The sequence below is a fragment of the Saimiri boliviensis genome, chromosome 7 (assembly GCF_048565385.1).
Source record: "Saimiri boliviensis isolate mSaiBol1 chromosome 7, mSaiBol1.pri, whole genome shotgun sequence".
Classification (NCBI taxonomy): Eukaryota; Metazoa; Chordata; class Mammalia; order Primates; family Cebidae; genus Saimiri; species Saimiri boliviensis.
Window position 1 is genome coordinate 29,004,244 of NC_133455.1, and position 23,135 is coordinate 29,027,378.

General features: G+C 40.1%; 1 protein-coding gene across 5 annotated transcripts; it reads left to right on the forward strand.

Annotated features, from left to right (window-relative positions):
* The first annotated feature begins 831 nt into the window (after positions 1-831).
* On the forward strand, positions 832-21,425 carry NFYB (nuclear transcription factor Y subunit beta). 5 transcript variants are annotated; one of them, XM_039472302.2, is made up of 8 exons: positions 832-959; positions 3,848-3,932; positions 11,266-11,359; positions 13,496-13,626; positions 15,712-15,909; positions 17,808-17,889; positions 18,640-18,719; positions 19,627-21,425. In XM_039472302.2, exons 2-8 carry the CDS (start codon positions 3,927-3,929, stop codon positions 19,657-19,659), a joined length of 624 nt encoding a protein of 207 aa, XP_039328236.1. In that variant the 5' UTR covers positions 832-959; positions 3,848-3,926; the 3' UTR covers positions 19,660-21,425. The 5 variants fall into 5 exon arrangements, with proteins under 5 accessions (XP_039328236.1, XP_039328237.1, XP_074258417.1 ...); XM_039472303.2 differs by lacking the exon at positions 3,848-3,932; XM_074402318.1 differs by lacking the exons at positions 832-959; positions 3,848-3,932 and adding an exon at positions 3,988-7,695.
* Positions 21,426-23,135: the final 1,710 nt, after the last annotated feature.

Consider the following 23,135-nt stretch of genomic DNA (forward strand, 5'->3'; position numbering starts at 1 on the left):
CCAGTTGCAGGGAGTGGTGTTGGATTACCCACCTCTGGGATGGTCACTGCTGAGCGAAGCTGGACCCGGGACTGCAGTCAGGGAAAGACAGCGAAGGAGCTTGGCTGCACAGAGGGAAGAACCGGCTGCGGATTCTTGCAGCCAAAATGTCATCTGGTTGGGAAAAGCCGCTTGTCAATTTGCAACTACTAGAGGGGCGGGGGCGGGTGGAAAATGCAGCATCTTAAGTTCAAGATCCACAGTGAAGGCTGGCTAGACTGGGCAGGAGTCTGCATCTTTAGATGAAATATGAAAACAAACACCCAAGCTCAGGGACCAAATGAGAGGGAGCGATGCGCATCTGGCGACCGTAACAGGGACCCAAGGAAAGAAAACAGGAGGCGCTGAAGGCGCTCCAGGGGGTCCCCGCCGTTCAGACCCTCCCGGTGGCCCGGGCGCGTCGTCCTAGGGGGCGGCTTCTGTCCTTGGTTTCTCCTTCTTAAAAATCCAGGTGCAGGCAAGCTGAGCTCGGGCGGCAGAGACAACTCCGCGTGGGGAGGAAAGCGGTGACAAAGAGAAGGAGGCCCGACAGATCCCGCTTCGCACAGGCCCGGGTCAGCATCGGGAAGAAGGCCCGCCTAGACCCGAACGGCGCGCCAGGGCCGGGCCCTAAAAGCCCCAGCGCCACGAGGAGCGGGAGAGCGGGGTAGGCAGCGGCGCGCCTGCCTTGCGGGCGCGCGGGGCGGGGCCGGGGGCGTAGCGGGGCGGGGCCGGGGGCGTAACGGGGCGGGGCTGCGGCGGGCGGGCGCGCGGGCGGCGCGGAGGGAGGGTGTCGCGCCGAGGGAAGCGGCCCGCGGCGGAGGGAGGGGAGGCCGAGTCCTGGAAGCGGAGCTCCGCGCTGGGACTGGTTCCTTCGCAGCCATTTTCTGTCCAACCAAACAGCCGATTGGAGACGGGAGCCAACCAGGGCTGCATTGGAGGTTTGTGTCTCGCTTCGGCCAATGATCGCTCCTAAACCGACTCCACTTTAGCTCGAATGAAATGTCCGTCTCCTCCCGGCGCCGTCCCTGCCGCCAACGCCGCCGCGGCCGGGGGCACTCGCCTCCCGCCCTCCCGCCCGGGCCGGGGCCGGGGCCGGGGCCGGGGCCCGCGCCTGCAAGGCCGTTCTCGCAGCGGGCCGGGGAGCGGGCGCGGGGCCGCGGCGCGGCTCTGCTCTTTGTGCGCCGGGCTGAGGAGCGGCGGGACGCGGGCCAGGCCGCCTCTCGCTCGCCGCCGTTGAGCTCCGGGCCTGGGGCCGAGAAGGGGCCGCGGGGCTGCGTCGGGGCCCCGCTCTCGGCGGCGTCCCGGGCCGGCTCCATTTTGTGCGAGCCCCGTAGCCCAGTAGCCCCGGCCGCCGCGCGGGTCCCCGGGGGCGCCCCCCTCCCTCCCGCGGGGCTGTGGCGGGGCCCCGCGCTTTGTCTGCCCGCATGCCCCGGGGGCCGCGCGGCGGGCGGGAGGCAGGCTTTGGGCGCGGCGGGGCCGGGGTGGCCGGGCGAGTCGGGGGATGCGCGCCGGGGGCGGCCTCCCCGCACTCACTGGGCTGACAGCTCACCGGACCGGGCAGTGGGGCCGGGGCCACCCGGGCACCTGCGTGGGGAGGAAGGCATGGCTTTGGCTTCCCCGCAGTCTGGTTTGCGCGTAAAGAATGCAGCCATCTGGCGGCTTGCGGTCCCTGGACTTGCCCCGAAGGTGGGAAGGAAGCCTTTCGGATTGGACTAAGGTTTTAATCGGTGTTGGGAGGCGGGAGGATATGCAAGGCCTTAAGGAACGGTAGTTTTAGAGAACAAAGAATTACAGAGCACCCACAAATCATAATCTCGCCCAAAGTACTCTAACAGGGTAATTTAAACAAGGTTAGGTAGCCTGCGACCTTTAAAAAAAAATGGCATCTCACTAACCCGCATGGACCCCGTAGTTCCGTGGTTCGTGCCACAAAATCACTGATGTGGTTTCAGCTCTCTTAGTATGGAAACTAATCAGCAACATAAAGTGATGAAAGTAAACGGATCAATATCAGTGGCACTAGTCAGTGGGGGGTTTATTTGTAAAGTATTGGAAGTTTAACCAAAATTCCTTAAAAGGCAATTATTCCTTCCCTGCACTGCTCTTGTAGCTTAATTTAAGGATTACTGTATATTGATGCAAAACTCTGGTTGTTGATGCCAAAGAATAGAGGGTGGAGGAAGGGACTACTGCTTTTCTTGGATACAAATTTGCATTTCTTCAAACATTAAACAGATGTATGCATTCCCTAGAGCTTTTACATATATCATAACCTGCCCTTAAGAAAATATGTACCATATGAGGTGACAGTATTTTTCTTTAATGTACTGAGTCTAAATATATACTGAGTCAACTATTTGGGTGAGTGTGGTGTGACTCTCCTTCCCACACCCCCCTCCCCCATTCCAAGCAAAATACATAAATATAGCTCCCATATTTTAAGTGTTCTGAGGGCTTATTTTTACAAAGATACTCTTAAAAAAATAACATTTCTTGTTACAAGGAAGGACTTTTTTGAGCAGTTTTGGGGTTAGAGGATACTATTAATATTTAAAAAGAAATTAGAAATTACTTTTAATATTATAACAAATGTCAAGCAGTCTTTGCTGCCTGGACCCTTTTAGTGGCATTTAAAACATTCAATTCAGTGGCTACCATTTTTTTTCTGCTATTTGCTAGATTTCATGCTGGGATGCGTATCAGTACATCTTCTCCCTTTAAAATTAGCACTGAAGGATGTGTTTTTGTTTTGGCATTCTACCCCTCCCCCATTTAATTGTTTCATTTGAAAAAGAGAATGGAGCAAATGAGAAATGCAAGTTGTAACATTGCAGTTGATAATAATTTATTCAGCTATTTATGCATTACAGTGAGACTGAAGTGCTGTTTGGATGCAATTTTAGTCAAAAATGGTGGTGCTTCAAAATTATAAATAAGCGTTTTGTGTTGCTTTTTTTTTTTTTTTTTTTTTTTTTGAGACGGAGTTTTCGCTCTTGTTACCCAGGCTGGAGTGCAATGGCGTGATATCGGTTCACCCCAACCTCCGCCGCCTGGGTTCAGGCAGTTCTCCTGCGTCAGCCTCCCGAGTAGCTGGGATTACAGGCACGTGCCACCATGCCCAGCTAATTTTTTTTGTATTTTTAGTAGAGACGGGGTTTCACCATGTTGACCAGGATGGTCTCGATCTCTTGACCTCGTGATCCACCCGCCTCGGCCTCCCAAAGTGCTAGGATTACAGGCTTGAGCCACCGCGCCCGGCCTTTGTGTTGCTTTTTTGATGTCTTTTCAGTGCAGAATGTATCTTCATTACAGTATAATCTGAGATTCTTAATTGAAAAGCATTATATTCTGAGATAATTTTTTCCTCCTCTTGAGCTATAGAGTGCCTAAATGTTACTCTGAAACATTTAAGAAAACCGTCACCAAAAAATTAAGTTGTTAAGGGATGTGTTTGTGTCTTGGGTGTTAATGTTTTAGGTAATTTAGATGTATAATTTTTGGTCTCTTGCATCTTACATAAAATTCCTATTTGGTGTCTTGCAATGAATGTTTCTGATGAATTGACTAAATTCAGGGTTATGTCTGAAAATTCATTTTCTCCTCTCCCCATGGAATTAACTTGTAAGTTCTCCAAAATAAGTATTTCAGTTCAACAAACATTTACTGGGTGCCTTTTAATACTATTTTATAACATGCACTCCATTGATTAAGAATAGGAGACAAAATTATACATGCCTCTAATTTGATGAGAAAACCTATAGGTGATATATTTGATATGTTTTTACTACTAATAGATGTTAGGTCCTAATAGATGTTTATCTTTTAGGTTGAAATAGCAAAGATTAGACACCTTTTTAGACAGGTGTTCTTCAACACCACTGACAACACGGTTGTGATAGTATTTCATGACAGTAAGTATATTTTACCATTTTGGTTGTTAATTAGATTTAAACAGTAATTGGTGGGAAATAAAATTATAACTGATTTATACTGGAGATGCTTGATAGAATGAATGCATTTCAGGTCTAGACAGAACCTCTACTTAATTCCTGTTGCTTCCTTATTTTCATGTTCTTGCTTGTATTATTTCCCTTGGGCCCCTAAGTGCTGTTGAGGCTGCAGGGTGTTTGTCCCAGCTGTTAAGGGGCTGTCTATTTAGCCAATTAATTGAATACTTAGGGGACAGTTATGCCCTGAATGGAAAATGTTAACTCTTTTTTTTTTTTTTTTTTTGAGACAGAGTTTCACTCTTGTTACCCAGGCTGGAGTGCAATGGCGCAATCTCAGCTTACCGCAACCTCCGCCTCCTGGGTTCAGGCAATTCTCCTGCCTCAGCCTCCTGAGTAGCTGGGATTACAGGCACGTGCCACCATGCCCAGCTAATTTTTTTGTATTTTTAGTAGAGACGGGGTTTCACCATGTTGACCAGGATGTTCTCGATCTCTCAACCTCGTAATCCACCCGCCTCAGCCTCCCAAAGTGCTGGGATTACAGGCGTGAGCCGCCGCGCCCGGCACCAAAAATGTTAACTCTTAAGTGCAGTCGATGTGGGAAGAAGAGAGGAGAGTCGTGGTGGACCTGGGTACTGGGGAATATCAGAGGGATCCTGCAGACCTTGAACTGAACCTTAAAGTAGAGGATGGAAATGGATAGGTGAAGAGTCTCACCAAAAGCAAATGCCTGGTGGCACGAATGGGTAACTTAAGTTTAGGGGATCAGAAGTAGAGATGCATGGTCCAGGGCAGATTTCAAAGGATAATGTAGGAAAGAGAAAGCATTTGACACCTCTGGATATGTAATTCTGGATGTGCTACTCTATCTGTAACCTCGGGCGTGTCACAGCTTCTTTGAGCCATGGTTGCTTCACTCCTAAAATGAAAGAAATGACACTCGGTGATCCCTAAATAAAGCACATTCTAGCACAAAGATTTTTATTAACCATGAAGATAGAGAAGAATAGGAAACAAGTTTGGTTAGGTTGAATGTGCGATCTGCTCATGTGAAGTCATGAAAATGAGGTTTGGATTTCACATAGAGGGTCTTTAGGAACCTTTGAGAATAGGTTCAGTAGCTACACAAGTGGTGGTATGAGATTTGTCTTATAGCAATATGTTTAGATGGGCTGGGTGGTAATCCAGTGGAAATAGGAAAGGGAAAGCATATCTAGGAGACATTTTTTACAAGATAATAGATGAGGTGGAGCTTAAAGGAGATGGAAGAACCTGAGATGATGCTGGTATATTTAGCTGGGCAGAGTGAAAGGCTGGTATTCTTAGTAGAATTGCGGTAGTGGAAAGGGAAATCTCCCTCCTTGCCCCCTACCAGGGGATGGAGGAAGGTGAGTTTCATTTCCCAATATCTTAAATTTGTAGCGATGGGATATTAGACATGCTCTATAGGCATGGGTTGCTTGAGTGGCAAGCAGGATATTGGTTGTAGATTTGAAATTTGTGAGCATAGAAGTGATATTTAGTGAGTTCATTAAGAAAATACGGGAAGAGAAGGATAACCTTAGGTGAAACTAACGGGGTGGGAGGAAAGAATATTGCTTTGGAAATTAGAGTAGGAGAGCATTCCAGGCATAAATGTGTGGCCTGTAGTAGCCAGCACCACAAAGAACAGTCAACTGGCAGCTTTTAAGAGTGGTTTCATTCTGGGTAGGGGTTAAAAAGTACATGTTCGGGAGTTTAAATAGGAATGAAGAGGTAGCTAACGACTGTCAGGGAAAGAATGGTAGCTAGGCAAGGGTATGGGGCAGAATTAAGGTTTTATATATCTCTGTGACTTCCATGTGCTTAATGAGGGAGACGAAGCGTGTTTAAGGAAGAGTGAAGGAGCTGGTAAGGACTGAAGATACATGCGAGAAGAGGAATCTATAATTTCTTATCCTCAGAGAGAGAAAAGGAATGTAATCCAGAAAACAGGTAAAAGGGTAAATTAAAAGAGAGGAATCTCTGCCTGGAAGGATGATGAGAACTGTATTTGAAGGGACAATACTAATACTAGATTATGTTTGTTGAGTTCTTAACTATGTATCTTGTACTTTGCTAAGTACTTTTCATACAATAGCTTCCTCATGGCAGCATCACTTTAAAAATGGGGAAGCTGAACACACAAACAGAGCTCATAAATGGGGAGCCAAGCTTCAAACCCATGAAATTGTTCCTAAGAGCCGTGATTCTCACCACAGTCCAGAGCATGCTTCTTAACCATCTCACAAACACTGTTCTGGTTTGAGAAGCTAATTTCAATGTTTTTCATGTATAATCAGTAGCCGTAGAATAAATTAAAGAAGTAGGTGTAAGGACTCCATGAAAAACTACCAGGCCCGAATGCTGTAGAGAGTACTTGGCATCTGAGGCCCTGGATTTCAGCCCCATTTACTGTGTCACCTCGGGCAAATCGTTAGCCTCCTGTACCTCAGTTTTCTCACCTGCGTCACAGGCTTGTGAACATTGCATGAGCTATTTAGAAAGTGTTCAATAAATGTTAACATTAAAGAGGGCAGTATTTGTTTGTGGAACACGTTATTAGCATAGTTTAAATGTGGCTACAGCAAAAAGAATAAAGATTTATTAGCCCACTACTTGTTTATTTCACATAATAGTTTCAAGAATGATTCTGTCAGTTCAGCTAAATGATTAGAATAGTCATTAAAATGAATTTATTTGTCCATATTTATCAGTTCCCTTAGGTCTAATGATTCATCATTGTCCCCTTGTCATTATCCTACGTGCTATGCTCTTCCAGCCTTGTCACCCAGATGAAATCCAACATTTTTGCTTTAGTATTCTCATATCAGGCCTTTCAGGTGTCACACTGGACATACTGGCATGCAGCACTGTAAATTCAGTCATTAGCTTCAGCTAGGCTCTGTGCTGCCCAGCACTGCCCTCCCTTTCCTCTCCCATTCTCTGCAGTGACAGCTGTCTGTCTCTCCAGCTGCAAGAATCCCATCATTCATTATCCTTGGTCTTCCTGTAGCTCTATCAGTCAGTCACCAAGTCACCTACTAAACAGCTGTCTAGTAGTTGTGCTTCTCTTGAGCTCCGTTGCTCTCGCCTGGATCTGATGCTAAAATGATCTTTATCTTGGCTGAAGTCATGCCTTAACTGCAGCATTATAGTCCTCACTGGTCTTCTGTGCCTTTTCATGCTCCCTCCAGGTTGGTTTCTGTACTGAACTGTAGCCAGAGGGATCTTTTAAAATAGAACTGTGATTTGTGCTTTTCTGCTTAAAACTCTTTGATTTCCTCTTGTCCACAGGACACTGCTTGATCTAGCCCCTCCTTAGCTCATTCCAGTCCACCAGTACGGTATTTCTTGGTTTTCTCTGCCTGGAACATTCGTTTCCCACCTTTCTTTTTGCCTGACTGATTTCTATTCATCTTTCAATCTCATTTTCAATGTCATTTCCTAAGATAGCCTTTCTTGACCAACCCTCAGATAAGTGAGGTCCCTTTTGGAGTAAGCTCACATAGCACATAACAAAACATCTTTGTTTTTCTTACTAGTTGGCATTAGCAATTACTTATTTGTAATTATTTTGATAGCTATGTGTAATACTTACTGAGTATGCCCATGTGCTGTGCTGTCTTTACATGGATTATCTCCTAACCTGTACAGGAGCCCTGGGAGGTTAAGTCTTCTCACCCAGCTTATTCAAGGTCTCACGGTAAGTGGCAGGGAATTCAAAGTAGATGATTCGATTCCAGAGCCTATGTCCTGGAAGGACTAATAGGCTTCGCACTCTACCCCTTCATCCTGCCTCCCAGGTTATATAACATTTGTCTTCCCTGCAAGCTGAGGACAGAGACCTGGTCCACATAGCATGGACCTGGTAAATACTAAGCACTCACTCAGTAAATATTTGTTGACTGCCTTACTGACAATCTACAGTTTGTTTTATAAATTTTTATAGGCTGTTTTAGACCTAGGAAAAACCTTTGGGATGCATCCAGCAAGTTTTTTTCCATCGTTCTTATATATAGGAGAATGGCTATCATATTCTAAGCATCAAAGATTAGGCTGACTTATTGAATGCAAGGTATTAAGTGCCATAGAACTTTAAAGAACAGAACATTTGTTTTTGAATTGCAGTAAGGGATAAAACAGAAAGATTCAAGGAGAATAGAGAACACTGGGATTAAAGTCTGGGGCATGATTTTAATGGTAGAAAGATAGAGGAAAGGAAGACAGAAGGTGTGAAATGATAGAGCTACAACTTGCGGAACCAAAGACATACAGAGTTGAGCAGATGATGTGCGGCTTCTCTTCAAAGGAGGGAGGATGAGAGCTAATGTCTGTGGGGTACACTACGTGCCAAACACTGTCTCTAGCGGCTTTCGTCTTTATTTAATTCTGACGACTCTAGGAAATACTTTTATCTTTGCTTTTAGAAGACCGAGATTTAGAGAGGCTAATGCTGTTAGTCCAGATGATAATCTTGTTGCTCATTCCAGTGCGTGACAAGATAATATGATTTAAACTTTTTGCCTTTAATACTTTTTTTGTGTTATATTTCTAAATTAATTCATCTCCCAGATGCGCTTGGTTATTTGAACAGTGTCTTGCTCATCAGCTAATTACGTTATCATGTAGACATTCACTTAAGGAAAGAATTTCTGTTATTCTTCCTACCCCACCGCCTGCCCTCCCCACCCTCTGCCCTCCCCACCCCCAATCAAAGCTTTGTTCCCAATTGTCGGTTCTGAAACAACCACTTTGGTCCTGTCTCTTGCACCTTGATCTTCCTTAGGTTATTGTCAAAGCTGGTCAACTCACAGCTATCATTAATTGATCATTCTTTATGGCTGTAAAAAATCCATCATCATGTCCATTAAAGGATACTCTTTAGTATGTTAGCATTTTAGGATCAAAATAGCATTTGATTTTTGGGCAGTGTTTCACATTCATTTGTGTTAGTTTAAAATGGGGAGGGTGGTATTGTTATTTCCATTTTATATGGAAATACATTTAATTGGCAGAGATGCTTATTTTCAGGGGATCAGTAGGAGAGTCAGAATCAGGTCACTGACTTTGTCGTTTACTTCTTAGAGGCTACTACAAAGTATCAATAAATAGGTACCCTATGTTCACAGATTATTAAAGGTCTGTGAATTCCATTTTCTACCCCCTTAAAACAACTATATAAATTACAGAAATGTATCTCTATCTACAGTTATATTAGCATCACAGTCAGTAGATGCATGAAAAAATGCCATGTTTTTGAAGACCTGGAAACTAGCCCGGTATTTTAATATTAAATAAAAATCCAACAGAGATGGAGAAGACATGTGTTTTACAAGGACTAAAATTTTGCAATGAATAAGATTAAATTTATACTGGGTCCTGGGCCTTAATGAAGGATCAAATTTCTCTTCTTCAGCCTGAAAGTACATATGAATTACGCTTGATTTTTGCTATACTTTTTATTCAGATCGTGCATTTAAATTTTTTCACTCACAGATATTTTGAGTAGTAGTATTTGCAAAACAGAAGGCCTTCTAGGATCTGCCATGTTGGTGAAATTGAATAGAGTCAGTTCAGGGCTTATGATTTCCTCTTTTCCAGACTTTCCCTCTTGGAATTCTTTTAGCTCTCAGAAAACTTAATTAAGCAGACTTTTTTTTTTTTTTTTTAAAGATGGAGTCTTGAATTGTCACCTGGGCTGGAATGCAGTGGTGCGATCTGGGCTTACTGCAACCTCTGCCTCCTGGGTTCAAGCGATTCTCCTACGTCAGCCTCCCGAGTAGCTGGGATTACAGGCACCTGCCACCACGCCTGGCTATTAAGCAGACTTTTTAAAAACAGGAATTTTAACTTTTATTCTTGTCTGTACATGTAATTTTCCTATCTATATATGTAAATCTAATATCTTCCTGATCCCCTCCCCTTTTTTGAGATAGGGTCTCACTCTGTCAGTGAGGATGGAGTGCAGTGGTGTGATCATGGCTCACTGCAGTCTCAGCCTCCTAGGTTCAAGTGATCTTTCCACCTTAGCCTTTCAAGTAGCTGGGATTGCAGGCACATGGCACCATGCCTGGCTAATTTTTTTATTTTCATTTTAGAGACAGGGTCGCACCACGTTGCCCAGGCTAATTTTGAACTTCTGGCCTCAAGTGATCCTCCCATCTTGGCTTCCCAAAGTGCTGGGATTACAGACATGAGCCATAACACCTGGCCCTGACTTGGCAGAGGGAGAGAAAATTAACCTTTGACTACAGTCAGAGTTTATGGATTCATTCAAAACATGGGTGTACTTTTGGGTTACCTGGGTACAGAATTGTGCAGGGAATCCCTATGCTTCTTATACCAAGTAACAGTTTGAACGGAGACATTGTCTATTTTGGAACTTCTATGAGAAAGCAAAGAAAATTTGCAGCAGGAGCAAAAGGAAAATCAGGCTTTAGCAGGAGAGCTGAGAGTGATGTGTACAGGTGAATTCCAGTTGATGACTTAAGTGGATGTTTTTTTTAAGAGACAGGTTCTGACTACATTGACCAGGCTGGTCTCAAACTCTTGAGCTCAATCCTCCTGCCTCAGCTCCTGAGTAGCTGGGGCTAGAGGTGCATGACACTGTGTCCAGCTTTGCTAAGCTGATCATCATTCCAGGGATAAATTAGGTTGTAAGTGAGGGTTGCCTGTGTACCAGATTTGAAGATTGTGCACTTGAAAAGAAAGAGGCATATGCTTTAGATTCATTTCCTTGTCCCTATTGGCCTTATGCTTATCACTTAAGGAAGATGGATAGGGAAATCTTGAATCGTGGGCAAATTGTGGGAGAGTTTCCAAATCAAGAAATACAGGCTGGTTGTGGTGGCTGATCCCTGTAATCTCAGCATTTTGGGAGGCTCAGGTAGGCGGATTGCTTGAGTCCAGGAGTTCCAGACCAGCCTGGGCAACATAGTGAAACCCCATCTCTACTAAGAATACAAAAAGTTTGTCCAGTTGTGGTAGTGCATGCCTATAGTCCCAGCTACTTGGGAGGCTGAGGTGGGAGGATTGCTTCAGCCTGGGAGGTTGAGCCTGGGAAGTTATACCACTGCACTCCAGCCTGGGTGACAGAGTGACACCCTGTCTCAAAAAAAATAATTAATTTAAAAAACAGGAAATATAAATTCTTAGTAAGCTCAAGGCTATGAAAAGTGTAATTGACCCGTCATCCTGTAGCGGTTTATAAGTGTTGAATCTGACGTTTGTTAGTACTTTGAAAAGTTTTGAAAAACTGTTTTTCTCCTCATAGATGGACGGTGACAGTTCTACAACAGATGCTTCTCAACTAGGAATCTCTGCAGACTATATTGGAGGAAGTCATTATGTTATACAGCCTCATGATGGTAAGCAAGCTCCACAGAACCAAATTCACAAGTTGAAACAAGTTAGAAAGTGGACATTTCAATAATATGGTATTCTAGGTTACTTTTGTCTTTATAGGATAATTTACAATCTTGTGTCATGGTTGAATGAGAAAGTCTAAAAAGGAGTACCATGCTCTTTTTATTAGAAATAGCCTTAAAAAGAGTGAGTCCTTGAAAAGACGTTTACTATAAAAATATACCTTTTCTAAAACGTGTATAGTTTCTTTTAAAATTTGTTACTTCCTGTTTAAATGTTAAAAATGAGAAATTTGTAATCTATTGATAGGGTAACTAAAATAATTCTTTAGAGGGTGAGTTAAATTTCTAGCTATTACATTTTTTCCATTTACGATTTTTTGGGTTTCATTCAATATTAACTTTGAACTATGTCAGGTATTAGAATGGCAGAATTGGCTCGGTGTGGTGGCTCACGCGTATGATCCCAGTAGTTTGGGAGGCCGAGGTGAAGATCACTTGAGCTCAGAAGTTTGAGACCAGCCTGGGCAACATAGTGAAACTCCACCTCTACAAAAAAAAAAAAATACAAAAATTAGTTGGGCTTGGTGGCATGTACCTGTAGTCACAGATACTTAGGGGGCTGGGTGCTGAGGTGGGAGGGTCGCTTGAGCCTGGGAGGTAGAGGCCTCAGTGAGCTGTGTTTGTACCACTGCACACTCCAGCGTGGGTGACAGAGTAAGACCCTGTTTCCAAAAGAAAAAAAAAAAAAGTCAGTGTTATATTGGCCTATCAGAAATAATTTACTTTTGTGGCATTTTGATTTGTAAAACTTTTTTTTTTTTGAGATATGGAATCTTGCTCTGTCGCCCAGGCTGGAATGCAGTGGTGCAATCTTGACTCACTGCAACCTCCACCTCCTGGGTTCAAGCAATTCTTCTGCCTCAGCCTCCCCAGTAACTGGGATTACAGGTGCCCACCACCACGCCCGGCTAATTTTTTTCCTTTTTAGTAGAGACAGGGTTTCACTGTGTTGGTGAGGCTCTTCTCGCACTCCTGACCTCAGATGATCTGCCTGCTTGGGCCGCCCAAAGTGCTGGGATTGCAGACATGAGCCACCATGCCTGGCCTGACTTGTAAAATTTTTAAAAATTGAGATAAATTTTCAGAAGAATTTTTTCAGAGGGATTAATTTCAATCCTGAAACACATATTGAAATAAATTAATTCTGATAACATCATTTTAAACACATAAAAATGTAAATTGAATCAACTTAAGTGCCTTGCTTACTTACATATGAAGAGTGGGCAGTTTACTTACAAGATACGGCATTTAGTCATAATAGGATGTTATTGGTACTGTGCAAGCTTCAGTTATAGCTAAATTTATATAATTTGAAAATTCACTTTTTGTATGAACAGTTGGATCACTGCAATAGCTTTGTTCAAAAACTAGTTATATATTAGTAATCCAACTGGGTCAGTAATATTCAAGTCCAGTTTTCCATTCTGTATAGAATGTTATGTAAACTTTTTACAGACAATTTTATATCAGCTTTAAAAGTTTTATGTAAAAGTCTACACTTTCACATAAATCAGTTTATATAAACTTGGCTTTGGAGAAACATATTATCTCTTAATCTAGCAATATTGAAGGAGCCATAGGTTACAGTCTAAGTTTTACAGCTAAGTTATGCAGTAAGTATTTATGAGTACCTACTCTGCGGAAAGTGCTATAAAGCTGTAGGAAACACAAAGCTGATTCTTGACATCAAGTAGCAAAAATCTAATAGGAGAAATGAGGATTAATAAAAATTCTAAAATGTGTAAGAGAAACGGCATAGAGAAGCACTTGTATTTTATGAAAGAAAAGATCATTTTTGAAGGTGCTATGGAGATGTTATTTGAGATTTTTGGAGAATTGGGGGTAAGATGTAGCAGGTATATTTGAGAATAAAAAGCGTTCTAGGCGGTGAGTTTGAAATTAATGAAAAAGTTCAGTTCTGGCTCTGTAAAAATTATGAAAAGACTTGCTATCCTAATCCCTAAATAAGGGTTGAGTGATGAACCAGGATGATTTTATTCTGGATCATTTTGGTAGTTTTTTCTATCTTGAAATAGAAATAATAAGCTTTAAACCTAAATGTTTTTATTTCTTTAGATACTGAGGACAGCATGAATGATCATGAAGACACAAATGGTTCAAAGGAAAGTTTCAGAGAACAAGATATATATCTTCCAATAGCAAATGTGGCTAGGATAATGAAAAATGCCATACCTCAAACGGGAAAGGTAACGTAGAGGAGAAATTCAACTTGTTTTTTTCAAGGAAAACACGAAACGACATGAATTCATAGGTCATGAATACAGTTACAGCTGTTGATCAATCATTCAGGCTTTCAGCAAATCAAATATTTTTTTCATGTCTACATATGCAGTTACTGAACAGTGTTCCATTTTCAATTCTGTCATGTCCCCAAATGTTCTCCCCTCTCCCGCTTATTGGATGCAGATAAAATAGAATTAAGACTGTTTTAAAAAATAGGTGCACTGTCAGAACTATCAGGTTTGAGTGTATGAAGCTGTAACTTCTATAATGTTACAGCAAATTTAGGTTATACTGGTCTGATGCAGATGTAATAAGAATTTTCCCAAACAAATTCTGGTATTCGGAAACAACTATTTTTATGTAATTATAATACTAACATAAATTTCAACTGATAAACGATTTTTTTAAGTAGTTTTGTCTTCTTAGAACTTTTAAAAACTCATTGTCACTGCTCATCACTTGGTCTGAATTAAAATTCACACATTTTATATCGTTTTCTATTGGTAATTTTTCTATCATTATAGTTTAAAAAGACTTATAGAAGTAAAATAAATACACTATTAGAATAATCACTAGGCCTAGAACTTACAGTTTGAGAATTTTGTCCTTATGTTTTAAGGGAAAAAAAAGGCACAAATGCTGATTGTTGCTTACATAAGCTAAGCAACTACCACTGGTCAGTATCGTAGCCACAAGCCACGTGCCCTGGAGCACCTGAAATGTGGCTGGTCTGAATGGAGATGTGCTGTAAATTTCAAACACCAGATTTTAAAGACTTAGTATGAAGAAAAGAATTAAAATATCTCACTGAAAGATTGATTCTATGCTTAAATGGTAATAATTTGGGTTAAATTAAATGGTAGTAATATTGGGTTAAATTAAATATACTATTAAAATTAATTTTACTTTTTTTGATATTGCTACTGGAGAATCTAAACTTACATATGTGGCTCACATTATGTTGTCTTGCTTGACTGCATTCATGCAGTTCTTGTTTACACTCTGGTATGTAAAATAGACATTGAGGTGAAAGACAGGTTTCGGCAAGAATTTTGAGTGGTGTTGCTGTTATAAGTGGCTTTGTAATTGCATGATTAATCCATTGGAGTTTGATTTTTAGACCCCAGACCCTTAAGGGAAGAATTGTTTTTATAATGAAGTGGCAGATGTGTGCTTCTTTAGGCAGGCTTTTTAGTAAACTCAAAACCTGTATATGACACTGTATATCCCTAATAATAAAAGAAGTCAGAAAGTCACCAATGTCTGTTTGTGTGTTTGTTTTCTTTTTTGAGATGGAGTCTCGCTCTGTTGCCCAGACTGAAGTGCAGTGGCATGATCTTGGCTCACTGCAAGCTCTGCCTCCTGGGTTCAAGTGATTCTTCTGCCTCAGCCTCCTGAGTAGCCAGGATTACAGGCACGCACCATCACACTCGGCTAATTTTTGTAATTTTAGTAGAGACAGGGTTTCACCCTGTTGGTCAGGCTGGTCTCAAACTCCTGACCTCGTGATACACCTACTTTGGCTTCCCAAAGCGCTGGAATTACAGGCTTGAGCCACTGTGCCCAGCCTCATATGTTACTGTTTTGCTCTTTTCCAAGCCTTATGTGAATTCAGTATTTTAGTTTTTGTTTTACTTTTTGTTTTTTATTTTCTGGTGTCTTTATTCATCAAAATCCTAGAGTAGAGAAGTGGTACCTTAGTCACCCACAAAATATGCATGTGGAATTGATTTTCCAGGGGCATTTGGTTAGTAAGAGTTTTCATCTTCTGTGGGGTTGTAGGAACATCTGGTGATTGCTCTTTCATATCTAAATTAGATTTGTTTTCTGTAAATAGTTTCATGGCTTCTGTCACTTGTATTTGACTTTTTGTTCTGACTCTGAGGTTCGGAATTTTGATAGCACACACTATATTAATGTTATAACATAGTTAAGAGATTAAGTAGTCATAAAATGAAGATGTGTTCTTGAGTAGGCTTTTATTTTTTTAGGTTGTTAGGAAGGTGATGCTTATAGTTTCTGTAATTTACCTGTGATTTTCTCTTCAGATCGCAAAAGATGCCAAAGAATGTGTTCAAGAATGTGTAAGTGAGTTCATCAGTTTTATAACGTCTGAAGCAAGTGAAAGGTGTCATCAAGAGAAACGGAAAACAATCAATGGAGAGGACATTCTCTTTGCCATGTCTACCTTAGGCTTTGACAGTTATGTGGAACCTCTGAAATTATACCTTCAGAAATTCAGAGAGGTAAGGAATATGTCTCCCATTGTGCTTTTAAGAAAAGAGACATTATTGCTGGGCGCGGTGGCTCACGCCTGTAATCCCAGCACTTTGGGAGGCTGAGGCAGGTGGATCACGAGGTCAAGAGATCGAGACCATCCCGGTCAACATAGTGAAACCCCGTCTCTACTAAAAATACAAAAAATTAGCTGGGCATGGTGGCGCGTGCGTGTAATCTCAGCTACTCAGGAGGCTGGGGCAGGAGAATTGCCTGAACCCAGGAGGCGGAGGTTGCGGTGAGCCGAGATCTCGCCATTGCACTCCAGCCTGGGTAACAAGAGCGAAACTCCGTCTAAAAAAAAAAAAAAAAAAAAAAAAGAAAAGAGACATTATTTACTTTAACTTTTTAAATGTATTATTTGTTTAAAAACTTTATTTTGTAGTAAATTATGTAACATTTCTCAGAAGTATTCAGTCGCTTATATCAACAGTTCCCAACCTTTTTGGCACCAGGGACCAGTTTTGCGGAAAACAGTTTTTCTACGGATTGGGGTCGGGGGAGGGATTCGAGGGGCAGATGGCTTCAGGATGAAACTGTTCCACCCCAGATTATCAGGCATTAGTTAGATTCTCATAAGGAATGCACAATCTAGATCCCTTGCATGCACAGTTCACAGCAGGGTTCGAGCTCCTATGAGAATCTAATGCCGCCACTGATCTGACAGGAGGTGGAGCTCAGGTGGTGATGCTGGATTACCAGCCCCACCTTCTGCTGTGTGGCCAGGTTTTTAACAGGCCAGGGACGCTTATCAGCCTGCAGCCTGGGAGTTGGGGGTCACTGACTTATATTACAGTACTTAAATACTATGTCCTTTCTTTTTCCCTTTACTTATTACTAACCATAGCATAGTTACATAATGATGAAAGGGCACAGACTTTGGATTCAGACTACCAGGAGGCCGAATCTCAGCTCTGCCACATGCAAATTCTGTGGCCTTGGACAGATTATTTCAGTACTTTAAAGGTCTTGGTTTCCTCATCTGTAAAATGAGGCTAATAGTACCTAGATGGGACTAAGTAAATAATGTTCAGTGCTCATTAATGTTACTTCTTGCTGCTATTGTTAATTTAAAGTAAGTAGCATTAAAAGTAGTAAGATAATAAAAAAGAGGAAGGTATAATCACGTGTCTTTCTTATTATTGATTGAATTCTTCTATACTTCCTCTTAGGTTTATCTTTGCCTGTGGGAATGGATTTTGTGAAAAGGAGTTGAGTTCAGCATATTTATTTCCACACGCCAGCTTAGGCATTGTTAGAGTCACATTACTTTCAAAATACATCCTTAATATCTTTAGTGTTTGAATTCCATTAAATTAGTGATAATTGCATGGAATGATTCAAGTAGAAAAAGAATGTGGAAATTTCTAACAGTACTTTTACAAATCTTCAGTATCATAGAACCCTTGAGGTATTTGGCCAAACTAATTTTGGTTTAGGAATTTTTAATTCTCAACTTGCTACAGTACTGCCCCGTTGGCTGAAAGACATGTATATACTTAAGTGATAACTTGGATCCTTTGTAGTAGATTTATAAGCTCAATATTTGTGGTATTTTGCAGACTTCTTCATCTCTAAGTAGAATTCTCTTATCCCTTTGATGTGGTGTAGAATTAGAATAATTTATTTTTATCTATAAATACTTCGTTTTCTAGGTCATTACTAACTCTGTCTTGTAGTGATTACAGTTTATATTAAAAGTTAGCCTTTTGAAAGCCTTCTTCATATGTAATTAACCAGAAGTGTTAATAAATACTCTGCTTAGAGTTTATAATAATAGAACCTCCTAATTTTAGGCAATAGGTAAGCATTCTTATTTGGAAGACAATTTCATTTGAACATCGGTGACATTTTTTTCCTTCCTCAGGCTATGAAAGGAGAAAAGGGAATTGGTGGAGCAGTCACAGCTACAGATGGATTAAGTGAAGAGCTTACAGAGGAGGCATTTAGTAAGCATTGTTATAATACCAAGTCATGTAGATTGCTAGCAGTGATTCATACTAAGCGTCTAGTGGTATTTTTGGAATGTCAACACTGAGTATTTTGACATAGCACTATTGTAAATAGTTCTTATCAGGTCACGCCCTTTTATTTGAAATCAGTGAGTGGTAAGTGTAGAAAATTTTAGTTGTGCAGACATTATAACCTTTCACAAATAGTTCTGATTGAGTTCCACAGCCCCTAGTTTTTGGCAGATATTCATATAACATAGGAATTTAATGTTAAGGAATTGTAGTTTGTAATTTAAAATCTTATGGTTTAAATAAATTTGAACTCAGGTTTCTTTTTTTTTTTTTACATTGAGTATCGTTGTCATATTGGTGAAATAAAAGGGCTATGGTGAGTACACTTATCATATGTAAAATATACGCTGCTCAGTTATGTGTTGCTCCCAGCGAAACCTCATGATGTAGTGTAGTTTAGTCACTTCATCCAATCTGTCTGCAGATTTGTACACATGGGCAGTTAGCTAAGGTACATGTTAGAGATATGAAAATTGAAAAATGCAATATAAAAAAATGTGGTTTTTAGGGAACGTTTTTTAAAATGGAAAATTGGAGGATTTATTATTTTGTCCAAGACTACATCATTGATAAGGGGCAGAATTGTACTGAGACATTAACGGCACAACCTCAAGATTCAGCCCAAGAAAGTAGATAAAATTTTTTTCCCTCTTCAACTATTTTTTTTTCTTTTAGCTAACCAGTTACCAGCTGGCTTAATAACCACAGATGGTCAACAACAAAATGTTATGGTTTACACAACATCATATCAACAGGTACAGTCCTTTGTATTTTAAACGCTTAAAAAATTTGATTATATTGCTAGGGCGTGGTGGCTCTTGCCTGTAATCCCAGCACTTTGGGAGGCCGAGGTGGGCGGATCACCTGAGGTCAGGAGTTCAAGACCAGCCTGGCCAACATGGTGAAACCCTGTCTCTACTAAAAATGCAAAAATTGGCCGGGCGTGGTGGCTCAAGCCTGTAATCCCAGCACTTTGGGAGGCCGAGGTGGGTGGATCACAAGGTCAAGAAATCAAGACCATCCTGGTCAACATGGTGAAACCCCGTCTCTACTAAAAATACAAAAAAATTAGCTGGGCATGGTGGCACATGCCTGTAATCCCAGCTACTCAGGAGGCTGAGGCAGGAGAATTGCCTGAACCCAGGAGGTGGAGGTTGTGGTGAGCCAAAACCATGCCATTGCACTCCAGCCTGGGTAACAAGAGCGAAACTCTGTCTCAAAAAAAAAAAAAAAAAAAAAAAGGCAAAAATTGGCAGGACATGGTGGCAGATGCCTCTAATACCAGCTACTTGGGAGGCTGAGGCAGGAGAATCACTTGAATCTGGGAGGCAGAGGTTGCAGTGAGCTAAGATCATGCCACTGCACTCCAGCCTAGGCAACAGAGCAAGACTCTGTCTCCAAAAAAAAAAAAAAAATTGATTATGTCTATTGATAAAGCTAATTTCAACACGTTCTTAAGGACCTGATAAAATAGGGTTATTAAAAATTCTGTTTTCTCAATATGGATAACTGTATATAGTAGTCTCTTAATAGTTAAAAATGTTTATATTTGCATAGATTTCTAGAAAGATTACTGTCTTTTTAGTCACTGAATATTTATAATATGCATATGTTATGCTTAATCTCCTTTAATTCTGCTTAATTTAAATTTTCTAATCTTAGATTTCTGGTGTTCAACAAATTCAGTTTTCATGATCTGAAGAAATGATGGAATGGGGATTATAGAGAAATGAGAGTCTGTATGATTCTGGAACAGAGACATCAGAAGGAAATGACTGGTGAAAAGATGTATCTTTGTATATTAAATAGCTGTAATGTAGCTTCCTGATGCTTGACTAATTGAGGTGTTAATTCTGACTTGAGAATCTTTTTCATGAATGATTTTAAAGAAAAATTTGGATTTTAAAGGTATTAAAATATTTTTGTTTTGTACAAGAGTTTGTTGCTCTGTATGACTCCTGTATGCATTGTATATTGCAATTTATTACTGTCAGAGATTTGTAGACAGTTTCTTATTTTCATATTGAATCATGTTACTTTTGTAATTCAAGTAAGCAGCTGGGTTAATTCACGATGTTTGCCCTTTTAATAAAATATAAGGGTAGAGTTCATTTTGAATGCAAGTTGCCTTTATTATAAATTTGAGTTTGTCTTAGTTATACCTTGCATGATAACCTAGCTAGATTTCTAGCATTTGCTGTATTTATTAAAATTATTTTTTTTGGGTAAAACATTCATAGTTTAAGCAACACCATTTTTTAAAAACAATGTAATTGAGTAAGTGTGAATGCAGAAGCAAATATTGTCTGCCCTGTTCAACTTGGTGCCCATTAACAGTGTTTACACTGTTCATCGTGCCTGTTAATATAGTTTTAGTTATTGGACCTTTTTTTAGACTGGATTTGGTTTTGAGTTACATTATTAAGAATGTTGGAATACATTTAAGTTTAATGTACTCCTAGTGCTCTTGACTTGGTGCCCCTTTCATTTGGTACATGATTTTTTTCAAAGCATATCTTCAAGTACTATAGTATCCTTTTACAGAAGAGAAATTTTATAGTCTGATGGTAAATGTCCTCATTTTACCTTTTTAATTGAAATGTTGTTTCCTTTTATACTATGGAAACCAAGAAACATCAGACATCATTGCGTGTACAGACCTTTTGCATGGGTGAGTGAATGGAATGGAGAACAGAGTGAGTGCTGTGAATGGTGTGAAAAAGAAGCTGCCAGCTTCTAGTGTGCTGTCTTCATCTTTGCAATAAACTAAACTTAGATAATGTAACTTTGTATAATTTAGTAGTATGTACTTGGATTGTTTCTTTTTTAAAAAGTGAGGATTTGTATTTTCTCATCTATTATTTTTGGTGTTAACTTGAGGGATTTTTTTTTTTAAGTTTTAATATCAAAATTGTATAGTTTGCCTAAAAGGAAGTTGGAGTGAATGTCATCTTTGAAGGACACTCAGATTTATAAGGTAGAAGCAATTTCCCAGATACAGGCTGAATAGAAACACTTCTTTGCCAGAAGGAGCCTTTGAGACTATATTTGAGCTAATCAGAGATTAATAATGCCCTCATTTCTACTCTCCATTTAAAAAATAATTTTCATTATAATAAATTCAAATAGGAAAAAATGGGGGAGTAGTTAAGCAAAATCAATAATCCTACTATGTTCAAAGAACCAATGTTAATATTTTGATAAATATCATTTGTCCTTTTACTTTGCTAAATATGTATATTTTTATAAAAATGGGCTCATATTGTGCATACCGTTTTGTAACCTGCTTTTTTCACTTTAACAATATATTGTGATCATCTTTTCCAGGTCATGCATAGTCTTCTGCATCATTTTTACTGGTTTTTTATTCTGTTATATGACTCAATCATAATTTATTTAATCTTCTATTGGATATTTTGACTATTTACATCTTTTCACAGTATAAACAGCACTTCACTGAATCTCGTGTTCATCCATGACTGTTTTCTTAAATTCTTAGACGTATTGCTGGGTTACCAAATATGCAAAATTTTAACTGTTTTGATACTTCGTTATGAGTGTATTTTAAAATATTTTCCATTTGATCCAAGCAGTGTGTCACTATATAACTGATAAAAGCACTTGATCTTTGATTATCTGTAAAATTAGTTTAAAGATTGGGATATGTTAGAGTAGAGAATCAAGATAAAAAAGGAATTTGAGGCCAGGTGTGGCTCATGCCTAGAATCCCAGCACTTTGGGAGGGCGAGGCAGGTGGATCACTTTGAGGTTAGGAATTTGAGACTAGCCTGGCCAACATGGCGAACCTTGCGTCTCTACAAAAAAATATAAAAATTAGCAGGGTGTGGTGGTGCACACCTGTAGTCCCAGCTATTCTGGTGGCTGAGGCATTATCCTTGACCCTCGGAGACGGAGTCTGTAGTGAGCCGAGATCATGCCACTGCTCTCCAGCCTGGGCAACAAAGCCAGACTCTCGTCTCAATAAAAACCCCCAAAACCCAGGAATTCGACCATTTAAAATTTTAAGTCAGTATCTAATACAACAAATTTCCAAACTTCATAACTTGCCAGTAGTGCTAACTAAAACTTTACACTAGATAAAATCAGGTCACTTTTTTTTTTTTTTTTTTTTTGGTATGGATTACATTGTTGTTGGACTTCATACTCTGATGGGAAAGAAAATGGACATTCTGCATGTGTCAAGTGCATAATATCCTAATTTATGCTTGTCAGAGCTGGGGTCAGTGTCTTACTTGGCCTGTGTTGCATTTAACTGAATGTCATGTTTTCTCTTCTGGAACTTCTTATGTATGCAAGCTCCCATGTTAACCTATTATAAAAATGTTTTTTATAATTTTGTAAACATTGCTTTCTTGAGTATCTAATAGAGAAATGGGTTTCAGTAAGGCAGAAGAAGGGGACTTAGGTAGCTTGTGTCTTAGGTAGCTTCTGTCTGTCCCCTCACTACCTCACTACCTCACTCTAATGGAGATGCTTTAAAATCTTCTTGAGTTCAGCAAGGATTGTTTTTTAAATGGTGCCTTCCTAATGTCACATACTTTGATATGAAAGTGTTTGAAGCTATTTGTATTTTTTCCCCTCCTACACTGTATTACATGTGCAGGGTTTTCCTTTCTTCACAAACATGCCTTATTGCCTGTTTTGCCTTAGTGAGTTAAAGGAGTGCCAGTTAACTTTAATAATTCTAATTGAATATAGTTATGAGGGCCCAATTAAAAGGACTTCTGTAGCAGTAGCAATTAGGCATGAAAATCAGGAAGGATAGTTTCTCCCATTTGCTAAGAATGCAAGATTTTAAAAAAATATTTTATCTTAAGGATAATTGTTATTTTATCAACAATCTAAACAAGATGATGTTTGTTGATTTATGTGATAAAATACACTTTAAGTCATTCAAATAAGTGATAATTAGGCAGCTCTTTAAAGGACTTTAAAAGAAAAGTAATACTGGGGTAAAATCTATACCAAAAACTAGTCTATTTTAAATGTGTTTTTTGGTCTCCCTGAGTTAGGCAACTGATAATTTATATAAGTTAATAATTTGTATATATTGACCTTAAACTCCTATTAAGTCATATAATGTGCTCATGAGTAAAAAATGGAACAACTCTAACTTTGTTTTCTAAGGAACTATACTACACTGTCTGAAA

Excerpts from the sequence above, each read along its gene's own strand:
- NFYB (XM_003929630.4), top strand. The coding sequence starts at position 1,021 with ATGTCCGTCTCCTCCCGGCGCCGTCCCTGCCGCCAACGCCGCCGCGGC. Across the intron at positions 1,708-3,847 it reads TCCCTGGACTTGCCCCGAAG|GTTGAAATAGCAAAGATTAG; the intron begins GTGGGAAGGAAG and ends TTTATCTTTTAG.